At 40.0% G+C, this 15,199-nt stretch overlaps 1 protein-coding gene across 30 annotated transcripts in view; it reads left to right on the top strand.

The window, feature by feature from the left end:
• TUT4 (terminal uridylyl transferase 4) overlaps nucleotides 1-9,813 on the top strand; it is a 223,386-nt gene extending 213,573 nt beyond the window's left edge. For 16 of the 30 annotated variants that reach the window (XM_063613832.1, XM_063613824.1, XM_063613819.1 and 13 more), the window contains 3 exons: nucleotides 1,587-2,034; nucleotides 7,579-7,737; nucleotides 9,086-9,813. In XM_063613832.1, the coding sequence (XP_063469902.1) occupies nucleotides 1,587-2,034; nucleotides 7,579-7,737; nucleotides 9,086-9,153 (675 nt within the window). In that variant the 3' untranslated portion in view covers nucleotides 9,154-9,813. The remainder of the gene's footprint in view (nucleotides 1-1,586; nucleotides 2,035-7,578; nucleotides 7,738-9,085) is intronic. The other 14 variants (XM_063613815.1, XM_063613818.1, XM_063613816.1 and 11 more) reach the window with 1 other exon arrangement.
• Nucleotides 9,814-15,199: the final 5,386 nt, after the last annotated feature.

Raw genomic sequence — 15,199 nt, 5'->3', positions numbered from 1 at the left:
ATCCCTGTTTATATTTCCTTAGCCTAGGCTACTATCATCTCAGGACTGCTATATTATAGCAACGTCCTAATCAGTCTCAACAGCCTTTTAATTTTTACTTATTTATTTATTCATTCATTTTTGAGATAGCGTCTTGCTCTGTTGCCCAGGCTGGAGTGCAGTGGCACAATCATGGCTCACTGCAGTCTCGTCCTCCTAGGCTTAGGTGATTCTCCCATGTCAGCCTCCAGAGTAGCTGGGACTACAGATAACGCACCACCACACTTGGCTGATTTTTGTATTTCTTCTAAAGATGGAATTTCAACATGTTGCCCAGGCAGGTCTCAAACTCCTGAGCTCAAGTGATCTGCCTGCCTCAGCCTCCGAAAGTGCTAGGTTTACAGTCTTGAGCCACTGTTCCTGTCTCTCATCAGCCTTTAAAAAAAATTCTGTTTTATTCTTATTAAACCAGGATAATCTTTCTAAAGTTCAGATTGATCATGTTCCTTACCTGTTTAAAACCCTTCAGTGGTTTACCGCTGCACTTAGGATATAGTCTAAATTACAAGGCTTATAAGATACTTCATTGTCTTGCCCCTATTTAGCTCTTCAGCCTCGGCCGTTCCCCTGCCATTATACGTACTCCAGTAATATTAAACTTCTTTCAGATTCCAATTACTTTGAAAAGCCATGTGTTTTCATACCTCCGGACCTTCAATCATATTGAACACTCTTCCTCTCCCCTTATCTCTCCCTTCTTGTATCAGACTGATTTCTGTTTACCCTGAGTCTCAGCTAAAAGATCACTTTTTCTGGGAAGCTTTCCTTGATTTCTCTTCTCTCCTTCTCCCAAAGTGGCTTTAGGTGTTCCAGCACTGGGATTTCATTATGTAGCTGACCCTTGAGCAAAACAGGTTTGAACTGCGTGGGTCTACTTACACATAAATTTTTTTCCAACAGATTGTGGTTGGAAAATACAGTATTCCCAGGATGCAAAACCCAAGTATTCAGAGATCCAACTTTTTGTATATATCCATTCTGTAGAGCTGACTGTGGGACTTGAGTACAGGAGGATTGTGGGGGTCCTGGAACCAATCCCCTGCATATCCTGAGGGACAACTGTATAGTATACATTCTTTATCATAGTACTCATTATACTTATTGTGATTGCTTATGTAATCTTTATCTGCTCCCCTCCTTATCCCCCTTAAACGTTGAGTTCCATGAGGGCATACATGTTGGTATTACATTTTTATTACCTAGAACAATACTTAGTACATAATTGACACAATAAATACTTGTTGAGGGACTGAAGGAAAGTGACTATGAGATACTTAGATGGAAGTTTTGAGTTTGCAATAGGAAGTATGTGTTCTGCACTATGGGAACCATGTCTGGGCTCTCTTTTCTTTGGACAATAAAACGATTTGTGAGGCAATACCTACTTGAAAAGGGGGGTTGAGTACCTTGGGAAAAACTAATTATTTGTTATGATATACATCATAGAGTTCTGTTTTATAAAGTTTTTAGTTTTGTATTTTATCTCTACTTTGATAAAATTAAGATGTTTATAAATTAATTTAAAATTTTTTTTTTTTTGTCTGCAGTCTGAATCACCATCTTATTCTCCTCAGCCTCAGCCATTTCCACAGAACTCTTCCCAGTCAGCTGCTATTACTCAGCCTTCATCTCAGCCAGGATCCCAACCTAAGCTTGGCCCACCTCAGCAGGGAGCCCAACCTCCCCATCAGGTCCAGATGCCACTGTATAACTTTCCCCAGTCACCACCAGCTCAGTATTCTCCCATGCACAATATGGGATTGTTGCCAGTGCACCCTCTCCAGATCCCTGCCCCGTCCTGGCCCATCCATGGCCCAGTGATCCACTCTGCACCAGGCAGTGCCCCCAGCAGTATTGGCCTGAATGATCCCAGCATCATCTTTGCACAGCCTGCTGCCAGACCTGTGGCAATCCCTAACACGTCTCACGATGGACACTGGCCCCGTACTGTGGCTCCGAATTCCCTGGTGAACAATGGTGCAGTGGGGAATTCAGGTAACCTTTCCTTTTCTTCTTTTTTATCTGCATGTCTTTTCTTCTTTTGTATCTGTCTGTAGAAACAATGTGAGGAAAAAGAAGGAAAGCAGTATTTGTGGATGGACGGTACAGGATTAGATAAAGATTAAGAATATGGGCTCTGGATTCAGACTGCCTGGATTTGAATCCTGGCCCTGCCATTTATTATGTAGCTTGGGCAATTACTTAATCTCTTCATGCATTGGTTTCATCTGTAAAATAGGCCATCTAACTCACAGGGATATTGTAAATGTTAAATGAGGTGTAACACACATAAATGTTAGCTATTATTTTAGTATTTTAAAAAATTTTCACTGCCACCCTGTTTGGTGTGTTATTTATTATACAGTTGATGAAATTGAAGAGTTAAGTAACTTCACTGTCTTACTGTCATGGTTAATAATGGTAGGTTGGCCGGGCATGGTGGCTCACGCCTGTAATCCCAGCACTTTGGGAGGCCGAGGCGGGTGGATCACCTGAAGTCTGGAGTTCGAGACCAGCCTGGCCAACATGGTGAAACCCCATCTCTACTAAAAATACAAAAATTAGCTGGGCGTGGTGGTGCACGCCTGTAATCCCAACTGTGTGGGAGGCTGAGGCAGGAGGATCGCTTGAACCCAGGAGGCGGAGGTTGCAGTGAGCCGAGATTGCGCCATTGCACTCCAGCCAGGGCGACAGAGCAGAACTGTCTCAAACAAAAACAAGATCAAGGAAACCAAAAAAATTAATAATAATGGTAGGTCCAAGACTTAAACTAATTTCTTTGTTCAAAACTGTGCTGCTGCATGCCCTAGACACTATTTTTTCTCAGTAAGGAACAATTCTTTAAAAAAGAAAAATAGTTTTTTTTCTGATAGCTAAGTAATACATGTTCATTATAGAGTATTTGAGAAATAAATCATCTATCATCTCAATTCCTAGACATAAATACTAAGGAATATTTTGGTGTATTACCATTCAGTCATTTAAAAAAAAAAAAAACTGCCTATTTAAGAAAATAGTTGATACATGCTATAAATCTAGTTTTATATCCAGCTTTAAAATATACATATATATATATATACACACACACACATACATATAAATGTTTATACACACTTACACATACACACACAGGCTGGCACTGTGGCTTACACGAGTAATCCCAGAACTTTGGAAGGCTGAGGTGGGCAGATCACTTGAGGCCAGGAGTTTAAGACCAGCCTGGCCAACATGGCAAAACTCTTGTCTCTATTAAAAATACAAAAATTAGCTGGGTGTGGTGATGCACACCTGTAATCCCAGCTACTCAGGAGGCTGAGGCAGGAGAATCACTTGAACCCAGGGAAAGAGAGGTTGCAGTGAGTTGAGATCATGCCATTGCATTCCAGCCTGGGCAACAGAGTGAGACTCTCTCAAAAAAAAAAAAAAAAAAAAAAAAAAAAAAAAAAAAATATATATATATATATATATATATATATATATATATTTAGACACTTAGACAAAGTCTCAAAGTGTTGTCCAGGTTGGAGTGCAGTGGCTATTCACAGGCCAGTCTAGCACACTACAACCTTGAACTCCTGGGCTCAAGTGCTCCTCCTGCCTTAGCCTCCTGAGTAGCTGTGGGACTACAGGCACACACCACTGTGCCTGACTTATGCCCAACTTTTTAGTGATAATTATTTTTATCTTAAGAACTGTTAGCACTTTGGGAGGCCGAGGTGGGCAGATCACAGGGTCAGGAGATCAAGCACATCCTGGCTAACACGGTGAAACTCCGTTTCTACTTAAAAAATACAAAAAATCAGCCGGGCGTGGTGGCGGGTGCCTGTAGTCCCAGCTACTTGGGAGGCTGAGGCAGGAGGATGGTGTGAACCCGGGAGGCAGAACTTGCCATGAGCCGAGATCGCGCCACTGCACTCCAGCCTGGGCGACAGAGCGAGACTCCATCTCAAAAAAAAAAAAAAAAAAAAAGCTATTATGGAAATTTTGAAACATACACAAAAGACAGTAAAGTATATAATGAACCCCCCTCCCCATTAACCAACTTTAACAGTTATCAATAATTTGCTATTCTTTTATCTAGCACTCCTAACCATTAAAAATATTTTTGACTTGACTGATCAAATCTCACACATTGGATCAAATTTGCTTTTTAACTTCAGTTGTGTCACTTAAAAAAAAATCATGAGATCATTGCCATACCTAGTATCATCTAATACCTAGTACTTGTTCAGTTTTTCCTGTTTATCTAAAAAAGTATATAGTTTATTGAGACAGTCTTGCTCTGTTGCCAGGCTGGAGTGCAGTGGCACGATCTCAGCTCACTGCAACCTCCGCCTTCTGAGTTCAAGCGATTCTCCTGCCTCAGCCTCCCGAATAGCTGAGACTACAGGTGCACACCACCATGCCCAGATTTTTTTTTTTTTTTTTTAGAGGGAGTCTTGCTCTGTTGCCCAGGCTGGAGTGCAGTGGCACGATCTCAGCTCACTGCAACCTCCACCTCCTGGGTTCAAGCGATTCTCCTGCCTCAGCCTCCCAAGTAGCTGGGATTAGAGGCGCTTGCCACCACGCCCAGCTAAATTTTGCATTTTAGTAGAGACGGGGTTTCACTATGTAGGTCAAGCTGGTCTTGAACTTCTGACCTCAAATGATCCGCCTGCCTTGGCCTCCCAAAGTACAGGGATTACAGGTGTGAGCCACCGCGTCTGGCCCTAATTTTTGTATTTTTAGTAGAGATGGGTTTTCATTCACCATGTTGGCCGGGATGGTCTCGATCTCTTGACCTCATGATCCGTCTGCCTCGGCCTCCCAAAGTGCTGGGTTTACAGGCGTGAGCCACTGTGCCCAGCCTAAAAAAGTATTCCTATTATTATTTGAATCAAAATTAAAACTGTGTGTTTGATTTTTATATCTCTTAACTGTCCTTTGTAACAGTTGCTGCTTCTATTTTTTTTCCAATATTAACTATAAGGCACTGTAGAATTTCCCATATTCTGGAGTTGGCTGATAATGTCTTTGTGGCATCATTTAATGTGTACCTCTGTCTCTGTATTTCCTGTAAACTGGGATTTAGATTCAGAGACTGGATTAGATTCAGGCTCTTTCAGTTGGTAAGAATGCTGCTTGGTGGGTCCCATATAATTTCCAGTTTCCTCACTTGAGAAGGAACTTACTGTCTGGTTGTAACTATTTTAGTGACTTAAGATTGATCTGTGAGTTAGGTTTTATCAGCCTGTTTTATCCATTATCAAGTTCATCATTAATTTTTACTTAATAGCCTTAGCTGCCATTGATAATTGTTGCCAGTATCCATTATTTTGCTATCTCCAGCTTCTTTTGGAACAATGCAAGTAAGGTATTTTGCTGAGCAAAAATGCCAGAATATGGTAACTTAATTAGATTTCTAAGATCAAAGGATGTATGGCATACATGGTCCTTCTCATATATCATTCAACGTGTTTATTGTGTACATGCCATGACATGTACTGTGATAGTCACTGAGTTAAAGAACCATGAAGACAGACCCAGTGTTTTGCCCTTTGATGTATCAGCTCCATTTTTATAATTTCAAGTCTTCCATCCCCCTGCCACTTGTTGTTCTCAATGTTTTAGTCACAGTGAACTAATTAATGTCCCACAAACATACTGTACTGTCTCTTACCCCTGGTTATCTAAGTTGTTCCTTCTGCTTGGAATGTCCTCTCCGTTAACCTCTGCTGCTCACTCTTACCTCCTTCTGTGCTGCCTCAAAGCTTGGCTAACTTACTCATCCTCCATTTTTAAATTTAGATCACTTTCTTCAGGAAGTCCTCCTTATTTTCTTAATATCCATATCATAACATTTGTCTTACTGTGCTGAAATTGTCTGTTTACTCATCTGCATAACCCATTAGACTGAACTTCTAGAGGCAAAAAATTGTTGTCATTTTCCCTCTAGTAGCGAGTTTAGTTTTCTCTTTAGTAGCCTGCCATGTTAGATACATTATTCCTGTTATATAGTATTATTATCTAATAAATTATACTTAATATTATTCATTGTATAGATACCCAATTCATAATTGATATTAAAGCTACAGTTACACTGTGTTGAAAGTGGAAGGACTGAATGGAAATATATTAAAATAATAATCATAGTTGTATCAGAGAAGATTATTATATGAGTTTTTTTCCCCCATTTTTCAAGTTATCTTTAATGAGATTGTATTACTCGTTTTATGGAAATTTTGGGTTATGAAAAACAGGCAAAGGGGATTGGAATATATCTTTTAAAAATACCTTTTTATGTTAAAACATCATTTCTCATTTGGTTATGACCTAATTCTGGATATACCGGTTTCACTTATTTTTGTAAACCCTGAGCCCTTCAGCTTCAGCCCTTAGTTGTAACTTGGCTTTTATGAATTCACAGTGAACTAGCTGGTTTGCTTACCTCCTGAGAAGATTCAGCTTCTAAGAATGCAGTTCACACAGGCTTTAGTTTTTTCGCTGTCTACTCTTGCCTATCCCGTACTTAATTTGAGTTCTTGCTGGGAAGTTTAGTGAATAAGGGCAGTTATTCCCTTTTATTCCCTAGCACATTTTGACTCTGAATGAGAAAAGCCACCAGAAATGATCCAGAATATCAACTGGGTACTGCACTTCGAAAAGTGTACTTAAAGATACATTTTAAAGGGAAATAGAAAGATTTAGGGGGATAGTTAGCCATAAAAAGAATAGGACTTACATTTTTTGAGTACCTACCTATATGCTAGCTCTTGTGCAAGCTACTTTCTTTTGGTTATCCAATTTAAACCCCATAACAATCTGAGGTTCAAAATGGAACCTTAGTAGTTTTAGGAAATGAGATTTGAGCTTAGACCTGTTTGGCCTCAAAGCCCAAGTTCTCAACCATTATGCCACAATGCCTCAAGCTTGTAATAGGATCTCCTTCCAGGCCAAGATATAATTGATTCTGGGATAGTTGGCATTGTCTTTAGGATAAAATCTTAAGTTCCTTTGCATGATGTACTAAGGTTTTTTGAAATGTATATCCCCACCTACCTGTCCCGCCTTTTCTCTTACCACTTCCTCTGTCACTCCTGTCCCTATATTGCAGATTGTTAAGCATTTCCCCAAACTTGATGTGCTTTCGTGCTTTCAGGCTTTTGTACATGATACTCCTTCTCTCTGAAATGCCCCCCCACCCCTCCCTATTTTGCCTAAATTTTTCCTTGTTTTTTAAAACTCAAATTAGTCAATCATCTTAGGAAGACTGTCTCTAACCTTCAAAGACTGGGTTAGCCCTCTCTTCAGAACATTTTGCCTGTTCTAGCAATTATTACATATTGTTGTATATATATATATCTTCTTGTATGTCTCTTATGAATAATTTGAGCAAATACCAATGCTTTATTCTTTAAAAAAATTTGTTTAGTATTATCTGAATTTAGCATAGTTCTTAGCCAATAGTAGGTACTGAATATATCTTTGTGGAATGAAGGGCTATTTCAATGAATGAACTAATGTTTTTAAATGTCTTTTTCCCTTCTTGTTGAAATGCAGAGCCAGGCTTTCGAGGACTGACTCCTCCAATTCCTTGGGAACATGCACCGCGTCCCCATTTCCCCCTTGTCCCAGCTTCGTGGCCTTATGGTTTGCATCAAAACTTCATGCATCAGGGAAATGCCCGATTTCAGCCCAACAAACCTTTCTATACTCAAGGTACCATTGCATACAAATTAGTTAACAGACTTGGGTGGGGTTTATTCTGGGATAGAGAGCCTTAGTGAAGGCCAGGATCTGGGAGTGAAAATTCATAAATTCAGTAAACATTTACTGAGAGATTATACTGTGTGTCAGATGGTGCTAGGTGCTTGTAAAACAAAATCTCAATTACTCGATGCACATTTTATTAGGAAAGCCAGACATGTTAAATAGAAAAGGAGTTTAGATGAATCAGTTAACATTGCCCTAGCAAATCCAAACAGGATGTGGATGTAAGAGATTATTACATCACAAGATTTTGACAGTTGAGCTAGATCTTGAAAGAGACGCAGGAATTCTTTTTTTTTTTTTTTTTGCCTAGAGATGAGAGAGGAGGAGGAGTATGCTTAGCTGAGGGATTAATATATGCAGTCACTGAGTTTTCCCTGGCATAATGAAGAAGAGGAGAAAATATTTGGGCTAGAGGACGGAGGTATATGGGAAAGATGGTGATAAGGCTAGAGAGGGTAGGCTTAGACCATATTATGAGTTTGGACTTGGTTTACTGAGCATTGGGGATCCAATGAAAGGTTTTTAGTGGAATGAAGACATAATCAGATTTGTTTAGTAAACGCAGGACTTGAATGACATTAAAATTTATTATGTTCTGCTGGTGCTATTGTAGTACTAATAATGGCTTTGACTGGGTAATGAATATTACAAACAAAGAATTCCTAGAAACTTGGAGCATTTTATCTAACCTACTTGCCTCAGGTATTTGTTCTTACAGGCATTGTCTGAGTCTGGCCTTCAGCTCCTTGTTAGCCTAGTTCAGAACACTTGGGTCAGTCCATATAGTTAAACTAGGAGTTCAAGAAGTTAAAACAGGCACTCAGGAAATGCTGATTGAATGAAATGATAAAGGGGAGGTGCCTGGTATGGTCTCAAGCTTGTTATATTTAAGCCTTCTTAAACCACCCATATACTACTGGGGCATCCCTGTATTATAGAGTGGCAGAGCCTTGACTGTGGTTGAGCTCTTCTCTTGAGCAAAGAACTGGGGCTGAAGGAAGTTATTATTAGTCATAAGCCCTTTTAGGAGGGGAGAGTCTGCAACTCTTCTCTAGTGAGTTTTTTCCCTTTGATTCCTCCTCTCCATCTTTCGTGTCCTCTCCTTTTTTCACAAACAGGTATTTCCTTCCCTTCTTCCTTTTTCTCCCCACCCTCTCAGATGTTTTGCAGCATGCTTTATCTCCTCCTATTATATAAATAGAAAAAAAGAAAGCTAACTACAAGTTAATTCTAAGGTGTTGTCAGATAAACAGGCACAAGCCTTTCAGTTTCCTGTCTGTGTTGTATCCAACAGACAGATGTGCCACCCGTCGGTGTAGAGAGCGTTGTCCCCACCCACCAAGAGGAAACGTGTCGGAGTAATGCGAGTCCATTTTCTTTCAGCTGGTCTACCGATGCACAGCAACCAGCCAATCCTGCTGTCTCAAGGGTATCCGTACCTCAATGTCAGTTACATTCAGCAGAAAAAGTGACATTTAATGGAAAGCAAAACAAATCAGGTCCTGATTTAAAATTTTAACACGTTTAGATAGCTTATTTAAATTCTAAGACTGTTTTTACAGACTGTATTATTTGTATATAAATATGAACTATAGTTTTTACTAGTATCACCAAATTGAGTGATACAAATTTCATCTATTTTATTACCCTATTTTTAAGGGAATTTTATGTTTTGTTTAACCTTGATGAATTGTATAAAGAGAGAATTTAAAAAATTACATTCTTTATTTTCTATTAGCTGTATTCATACTTTGGTTGCTTCAGACTTTATATATTGTTCTTAAAAGTTAGGAAAGAATTTCATGTGTTTTAAATTGTCACTTCTATTCTTTACAGAACCTTGTAGTGCCAAAAACTTTTTAAAAGGTAAAAAAATAAAATAAAATTACAACATGAAGATTCAGATTTTTTTTCTTTTCCATACTTGTATATTGAACATTCAAACTTGAACAGAAAGTTGATTTTGTCTGTATTTGAAGTACTTCTATTTTAAGTTAATAAATCTTTTTGACAAGAGTTAAATTTGGTTAATCTGTTGTATAGATGATGGAAATATTATGTAACGAGATTTCTTTTAATTTCAGTGAATAGAGCATTCTAAATCACAGATTTTAGTTTTAGAGATTCAAGTATCATTTCATGTCCTTTATTTGGTTGGATGTTCACAACACCCATATGAGGTTGATAGAAGCAGAAGCCATTTCCATTTTATCTTTGAAAATAAAAACTGAAATGCAAAGCAGTAAATTCCAAAAAGCAAACTTACATGCTGGAGTCTGAACTGAAAAGTATTTGGAAAGAGAGTTTTAAAACACTGAGACTAATATTGGCAATTAGAGTGGAAGGAAGATAACTTTTTTTTTTTTTTTTTGAGATAGAGTCTATATCTGTCACCCAGGCTGCAGTGCTGTAGTATGATCTCGGCTCACTGCAACCTCTGCCTTCTGGATTTGAGCGATTCTCCTCCCTCAGCCTCCCAAGTAGCTGGGATTACAGGCACGCGCCACCACACTTGGCTAATTTTTGTATTTTTAGTAGAGGCGGGGTTTCACCACGTTGGTCAGGCTGGTCTCGAATTCCTGACCTCAGGTGATCCACCTGCCTTGGCCTCCCAAAGTGCTGGGATTACAGGTGTTGAGCCACCGCACCCAGCCCAGACTCTATTCATTTTGAGTCCTATACTTCCACCTGGAAAGCACACTTGCCAAGATGATAATTAATTCCAAGTATATTTACCAGTAATACTTGGAATTAATTATTATTGGGTATTGGAATTCAGACTCGAGTTGTTAGTGGCATAATGTTTTAGCTGTTTTAGCAGTGAGGTGAGGCAATTTTCTCTAACCCCTTAATTAGTCTGTCCAGTTGCCTGGGATTTTAGGCTAAATGATGCTATATATCTATTTGGAAATGTGCAGAGTAAGTAGACAAAAATGTAAGGACAGTGGGTTATCTTTGCTGTGCTTCCTCTGATACACATTACTTAAATAGGAGACTGCTTGGGCCCTTGCCATATTTTGCAACATGGAAGATATCTGAAACCTATTGCAGGAGGTTGAGGGTATTCATGCTGTATTTACAGCCCTGAGTTAAAGTCAGGTATATTTACCATTTTTTCTTATTAAAGCGTCAGCATCCTTCAGAGTCCTATCAAGTGGTGGACTTAAATCATTTATTAACAAGATACCCAACCCAACTATGCATTTATGTTAAAATGACCTGGAGCATTCAAGATTTAAATTAACATTCAATACTTCATGTCCTTCCACATCTTGGAGAACAGGTAATGATGTATACAGGGGTGTTTATTATTCTCTTTACTTCTGTACATACAGTAGCCCCTCCATATCCATGGGTTTTGCATCTATGGATTCAACCAACCACGGATTGCAGATATTAAAAAAAATTGTGTCTGTACTGAACTTGTACAGTTTGTTATTATTCCCTAAACAATACAGTATAACAACTTTTCCCACAGAATTTACATTGTATGAGGCATTATATATAATCTAGAAATGATTTAAAATATAAAGGAGGATGTGCATAGGTTATATGCAAAGACTACACTATTTTATATCAGGGACCTGAGCATCCTTGGATTTTGGTATATCTGCGGGAAGTCCTGGAACCAATCCCCCACCAGATACCAAGGGGAGGATTGTATTCGAAATATCCCTCCCTCCCTCCCTCCCTCCCTCCCTTCCTTCCTTCCCTTTTCCCTCCCTCCCTTTCTTCCCTTTCTTTCTTCTTTTTTCTTTTCTTCCCTCTGTGGCCCTGGCTGGAGTACACTCCGCTCGCTGCAGACTCCCTGCGTCCGGCTCCCGTGATTCTCCTGCCCTGGCCTGCGGGCTGCCTGGGATTGCCGGCGTGCGCCACCACCCCTCCCTGGTTTTTCTCCTTTGGCTGGAGGTGCGGTTTCGCCATGTCCGCCAGGCTGGTCTCCAGCTCCTGACCTCCGGTGGTCTGCCCGCCTCGGCCTCTAGAGGTGCTGGGACTGCAGACGGAGGCTCGCTCACTCGGTGCTCGGTGTTGCCCGGGCTGCAGTGCGGTGGCGTGGTCTTGGCTCGCTGCAGCCTCCGCCTCCCAGCCGCCTGCCTTGGCCTCCCAGGGTGCTGGGATTGCAGCCTCTGCCCGGCCGCCGCCCCGTCTGGGAGGTGGGGAGCGTCTCTGCCTGGCCGCTACCCCGTCTGGGAGGTGAGGAGCATCTCTGCCTGGCCGCCCATCGTCTGGGTTATGAGGAGCTCCTCTGCCCGGCCGCCCCGTCTGGGAGGTGAGGAGCGCCTCTGCCCAGCCGCCACCCCGTCTAGGAAGTGAGGAACGTCTCTGCCTGGCCGCCCATCGTGTGGGATGTGAGGAGCGCCTCTGCCCAGCCGCCCCGTCTGGGAAGAAGTGAGGAGCGCCTCTGCTCGGCCGCCCTGTCTGGGAAGAAGTGAGGAGCGCCTCTGCCCGGCCGCCCCGTCTGGGAGGTCTACCACAGAGGCCAGAAGCAATGTGGGGGCTAGACGTGGTGGCTCACGCCTGTAGTCCCAGTACTCTGGGAGGCCGAGGCGGGTTGATCACTTGAGGCTAGGAGTTCGAGACCAGCCTGGCCAACATGGCGAAACATATGAAAAATACAACTGACAAACCAACCAACCAACCAAGCGACAACAAAACAGGTCTACCCTGGAGTCATACTCTAATTTTTTCTATTTTCCTCCCTTTCTGATCCTTTATCCCACTTTCTTTTTCTTCCTCTTCCTTCTCCTTCTTCTTTGTCAAATAGAGGATTGAGTTATTATCATTGATCCATACAAAGTCCCTCTCTCATTTATTTTCTTTAATTAATTCCCACCCCCCATTTCTATTCCACGTCTTCCCATGGGCAACCTTCCTAATATGTTTGATATGCATCTTTTTGTTTGTATGTACTTTTAGAAAATGTTTATTGTTTTGTGTGCAAAAATAAAAATAAAAAAATAAAAAACAATATTCATTAAAAATAAAACAACTTCCAATAACAGAATGCCCCAACCCCTCAACCTTTCTTCCTTAAGGAAGGCAGTATAATACCACTTGGCAAAACCTATTAACTGGCAACCTAGTAACCAATAGCCTAGGTTTTACTTATATGATAGTGTTATAGATACTAGTTTTCAGCATCTCATTTGCCCCTCCTTCAGTAACTGCCAGTGTTCAATAATTGGCAAAACTGTTCTGTTGGAAAACATATATAGTTTAAAATTGATACAGTAGAAACTCAGATTTTAAGTTTGCAAAGTAGATTATGAGTTCAGGTTCATTGTAGAGCAGTTAAGTAGAAAATTATCAATCTTATACAGGGAGAACACACACATTTAAGACCAAATTGTTTTGAAATGTTCTGTTTAATAACATGGAGATTAGTATTTTCCCTTGACATTAGGATTATTAAAAATATAAATATGTACTGTATATTTATTTATATCCCCTACAGATGGATATTTTTGCTGTTTCCAGTTATTCTTATATATACATATTATATATATAATGTGTAAAATGATGATGGGATAAAGCTATTTGTGTGTACATGTAATTATTCTATTAGGGTGAATTCCCGTAAGTGGGATTACTGGGTAAAAGGATCAAAAGTTCTAAGGTTCCTGCTACATATTGCCAAATTGACCTTCATAAAAGTGGTTATTAATTTGTAGTTCCAGCAAACAATACGTAAAATGTGTTGGTATGCTTATAAAAAAGCTTTTAACTCCCAACAACTCATTTCTTCCTTGTAGAAATTAACATGTTTATTGTAAAAAGAAAATAAGCATTATATAAAAGTACAAAGAAGTTTAATCAATCACTCAAAAGTTCATCAGCCAGAAAGAAGTACTATCTGGTGAACTTCATTCATTCCAACCATCTCTGTTAATCATACAGGCACATAGATACAAATAGTTTTACAAAAGTGGGCTCATATGCTATATTTAACAAATATAGCACATTAACAAAAGGAAAACAAGTGTGAAACTGAAAAAATGCTCAATTTAAATACTTTTTTCCCACAAAAGAATCTAGTCTTTTGTAAGATTTCTCCTAAAATTAAGGACAATTACGGAAAATAAAGAGGCTATTTTTTTCTAGCTTCATGTTTGTTTTAATTAGACTGTACGTGATCCCTGCTATGAAAGATGATGAAACCAGCACACTCTACTTATTTCTATGTAGACAGTGTTCATATTTTTGACTTTATAATCATTGCCCATTATTTTTAAAGTTTCTGAAGTGTTTACTAACACTCCTTTTACTGATTCTTTGTTCCTAAGTCCTTAATTTGATTCATTTCTTCTTTAGTTTAATTTCATTATTGGGCAGTTTTTTCCCAAAGGCTCATGATTTGTACTTTTAAGTTCTTACAAACTTGAGAACATCTGTAGCCTTGTATTTTAAGACAACTTTGGCAAAGTATAAAATTTCTGGCACACTTTTTCTCAAACCTTTGGAGCCTTTTGCTTCATTGCCTTCTTGTTATAAGATCTGAGACCATCCTGACCCCATTTAATTCTTTTTTCTTTTTGAGATGGAGTCTCACTCTGTTGCCCAGGCTGGAGTGCAATGGCACGATCTCGGCTCACTGCAAGCTCCGCCTCCCGGATTCACACCATTCTCCTGCCTCAGCCTCCCTAGTAGCTCTGCCTGCCAGCACGCCCAGCTAATTTTTTTGTATTTTTAGTAGAGACGGGTTTCACTGTGTTAGCCTGGATGGTCTCGATCTCCTGACCTCGTGATCCACCTGCCTCAGCCTCCCAAAGTGCTAGGATTACAGGGTGAGCCACCGCGCCCGGCCAATTCTTCTTAAACCATCAGAGTATTTCTTTATTCTATATATTTCTCTTTTCCATTTTTTATTTCCTCCAGCCTATTTTCTCTGTGCTGTTTTATGTTTTGTGGTTTCTAGTATAAGGCCTTTAAACTCCACCAATCTTATTTTCCATCTCTTAATCTGTTTTGAACCTTTTTTTTTTTTTTTTAAAAGAGATCATGTCTGCTGTCTTTTTTGAGCATGTGGAGAATTTGTCACATTAACCTTTTTGAGGGAGTGGGCAATCTGTGATCATTCTAAATAATGCTTCTTTAAACTTCGGTCTACTGAAGAATAACAGGAAGAGGTTAGAGGAATGAGCTTGAAGTTGGGTTGTTAATATTGGAACTCTCACCAAACCCATTATTATTATTATTATTATTTTTTGAGATGGAGTTTCGCTCTTTTTGCCCAGGCTGAAGTGCAATGGCACGATCTCAGCTCACCGCAGCCTCTGCCTCCTGGGTTCAAGCGATTCTCCTGCCTCAGCCTCCCGAGTAACTGGGATTACAGGCATGTGCCACCATGCCCAGCCGTATTTTTTAGTAGAAACGGGGTTTCTCCACGTTGGCCAGGCTGGTCTCAAAC

Source organism: Symphalangus syndactylus, chromosome 19 (genome assembly GCF_028878055.3).
Source record: "Symphalangus syndactylus isolate Jambi chromosome 19, NHGRI_mSymSyn1-v2.1_pri, whole genome shotgun sequence".
NCBI classification, from domain to species: Eukaryota; Metazoa; Chordata; class Mammalia; order Primates; family Hylobatidae; genus Symphalangus; species Symphalangus syndactylus.
This window is presented reverse-complemented; position numbering and strand designations above follow the sequence as displayed.